Genomic DNA, 1,928 nt, shown 5'->3' on the forward strand with positions numbered 1-1,928 from the left:
TATATATATATACTCAATGGAAAAGTGCAAAAAAGTGCTTCTGTGTATTTTTTTCCTAGCGTCACATTGAGAGATTTGACTAATGAATTACATGGTGCATGCTGTTATGTTAAATTAGAGGCTGCAGGTGGATGAATAAATCGCTGCTGCTCGATGATATCAGGTGGTTATAATCATCTCAGAAGGAAAGGGTGTAATAATTGTTCCAGCTGTTGAGGCTCAGACATTTACTGAGAGCTTCTTGTAAAATTCAACGTTGTACTTAATATTAATGGAGCTAAATGCAGAAGTAAACATGTTTTTTTTTTTTCTCTTCGGAACATGCATATTCATAGACGAATCACTTGCGCCTGTTTATGTGCTCAAAGCGTTGTTTTTGTTGGTGTAAAACATGAGCTGCAGCAGTACAGCACGCATTTGTATTTCACACTTCATTTTCAGTGTTTTGAAAGGCTTTATTTGGGTGGTATCTTTCCTGCAGAGCGCCCAGCTGAGCCAGATTGTAAACAGTCTCAGCTTTTCGCCACTCTCTAAACAAGACACGGCGTGGTGGGGGAGGAAAACCTTCACCAGGTGTGTAACATTCAGGTTTTTTTTTATGTTTGTTAGTTTCTCATCTTTGTTTGGTAACTGGTCATGTATTTGATGATGTTTCTTCATATAATAAAATCCAGAAAWACTGCACAATTCTCTCCATCTGGCTTGATGTGACTAATCCCTTTGTGTCTTGCTGCCTTTTTAAGTTTGTGAAGATAAAAGGTGCATAATGTATAAAAGCTATCCCTGTTGTTCATTCATGTACAAGCAGGTATCAGTAGACACTGTAACAATTGTTTTTTGTTGTTGTTATTGTGAGAAAGATCTAAAAAAACCTTAAAGAACAGTGTTTATTTTTAGTTRCTGAATCCTAACCCTGACATATTCCTGCCCTCGTCTGATCTTGTCCCTGCAGCGGTTTGGGAGGAGGTGATGGTTTTCTGCCTGGGAGCTCCAGGAGGAGGGGAATGGGGACCGGAAAGCTCTTCAAAGCTGATTTATCATGTGTGTGTGCCCGCACTCGACCCCTGGTTTCCTACCACAAGCGCAGATTGTTTAAGTTCAAGTCCTCCAATCCTGCTAGTTTATCGGTATGTTTCATGTTAGCTTCTGCTTTTTTCATTTCAGTTTGTAGTCAACTGCATGTGATAGATACTAAACCTGRACTGCTTATAAAGGATATCCGTTACTGGTTTAATATATTAAATAATGTAATAGATTATTATCATGAGCTAGATTTACTTATCATGTTTTGTTTATATGTTAATAAACTTCATATTTAAAGTGCTCTATAAATATCACATCTTTTTGTTTATTCTTGTTCTCCAGAAATCAAGAAAGTCAACTTCGACAGCGTCCTCATCTTTCTCATCATCATCGTGTGGCTTTTGTAATCCTGAAACCTTGTGTTCTAATCCTGACTGCAGCTCCACCTCCAGAACTCCTACTTTGGTGCCTTTTAGCTCCGGTAGGCTTGTCATGTTTTATTTTAGTAGGTTTGTTGTCCTTAGAGAACTTGTCAGTAAAAGCTTCATAAAACTGAAGTATTTTCAGTGTTTGTCGTACAAATGGATGTTCTCTCCTCCCAGACTTTCCCACGTGCCATCATTTACAGAGACCCATGGCTCGAGAAGTATGGCTTCAAAAGCCTTTAGTTCTCAGCTCTGAGCTGGCCAGTCCTGCAAACTACAGGAGAAACAGCTCCACACCACGACACAACCGTAAGATTTATCTGGATTTACAAGATCTTTTTACGTCCTGATGCATCTCAGTAATCCAAAAAATCAAAAAGAAAAAAATTATATAGGTCTTCTGGACGGGTTCTTCTCTAATGAAACGTTTCGTCTCTCCTCCAAGAGACTTCTTCAGTCTGAGAGTTTCAGGCAAAATTC

General features: G+C 38.8%; 1 protein-coding gene across 1 annotated transcript in view; it reads left to right on the forward strand.

Moving 5' to 3' along the window:
• Positions 1-1,928, forward strand: part of kansl1l (KAT8 regulatory NSL complex subunit 1-like) — a gene marked incomplete at its 5' end in the record, with an annotated part of 19,166 nt that overhangs the window by 7,628 nt on the left and 9,610 nt on the right. The window contains 4 exon segments of the mRNA XM_014011535.1: positions 482-573; positions 953-1,127; positions 1,366-1,504; positions 1,626-1,757. Of these exon segments, the coding sequence (XP_013866989.1) occupies positions 482-573; positions 953-1,127; positions 1,366-1,504; positions 1,626-1,757 (538 nt within the window).

Source organism: Austrofundulus limnaeus, unplaced genomic scaffold (assembly GCF_001266775.1).
Source record: "Austrofundulus limnaeus strain Quisiro unplaced genomic scaffold, Austrofundulus_limnaeus-1.0 Scaffold81, whole genome shotgun sequence".
NCBI classification, from domain to species: domain Eukaryota; kingdom Metazoa; phylum Chordata; class Actinopteri; order Cyprinodontiformes; family Rivulidae; genus Austrofundulus; species Austrofundulus limnaeus.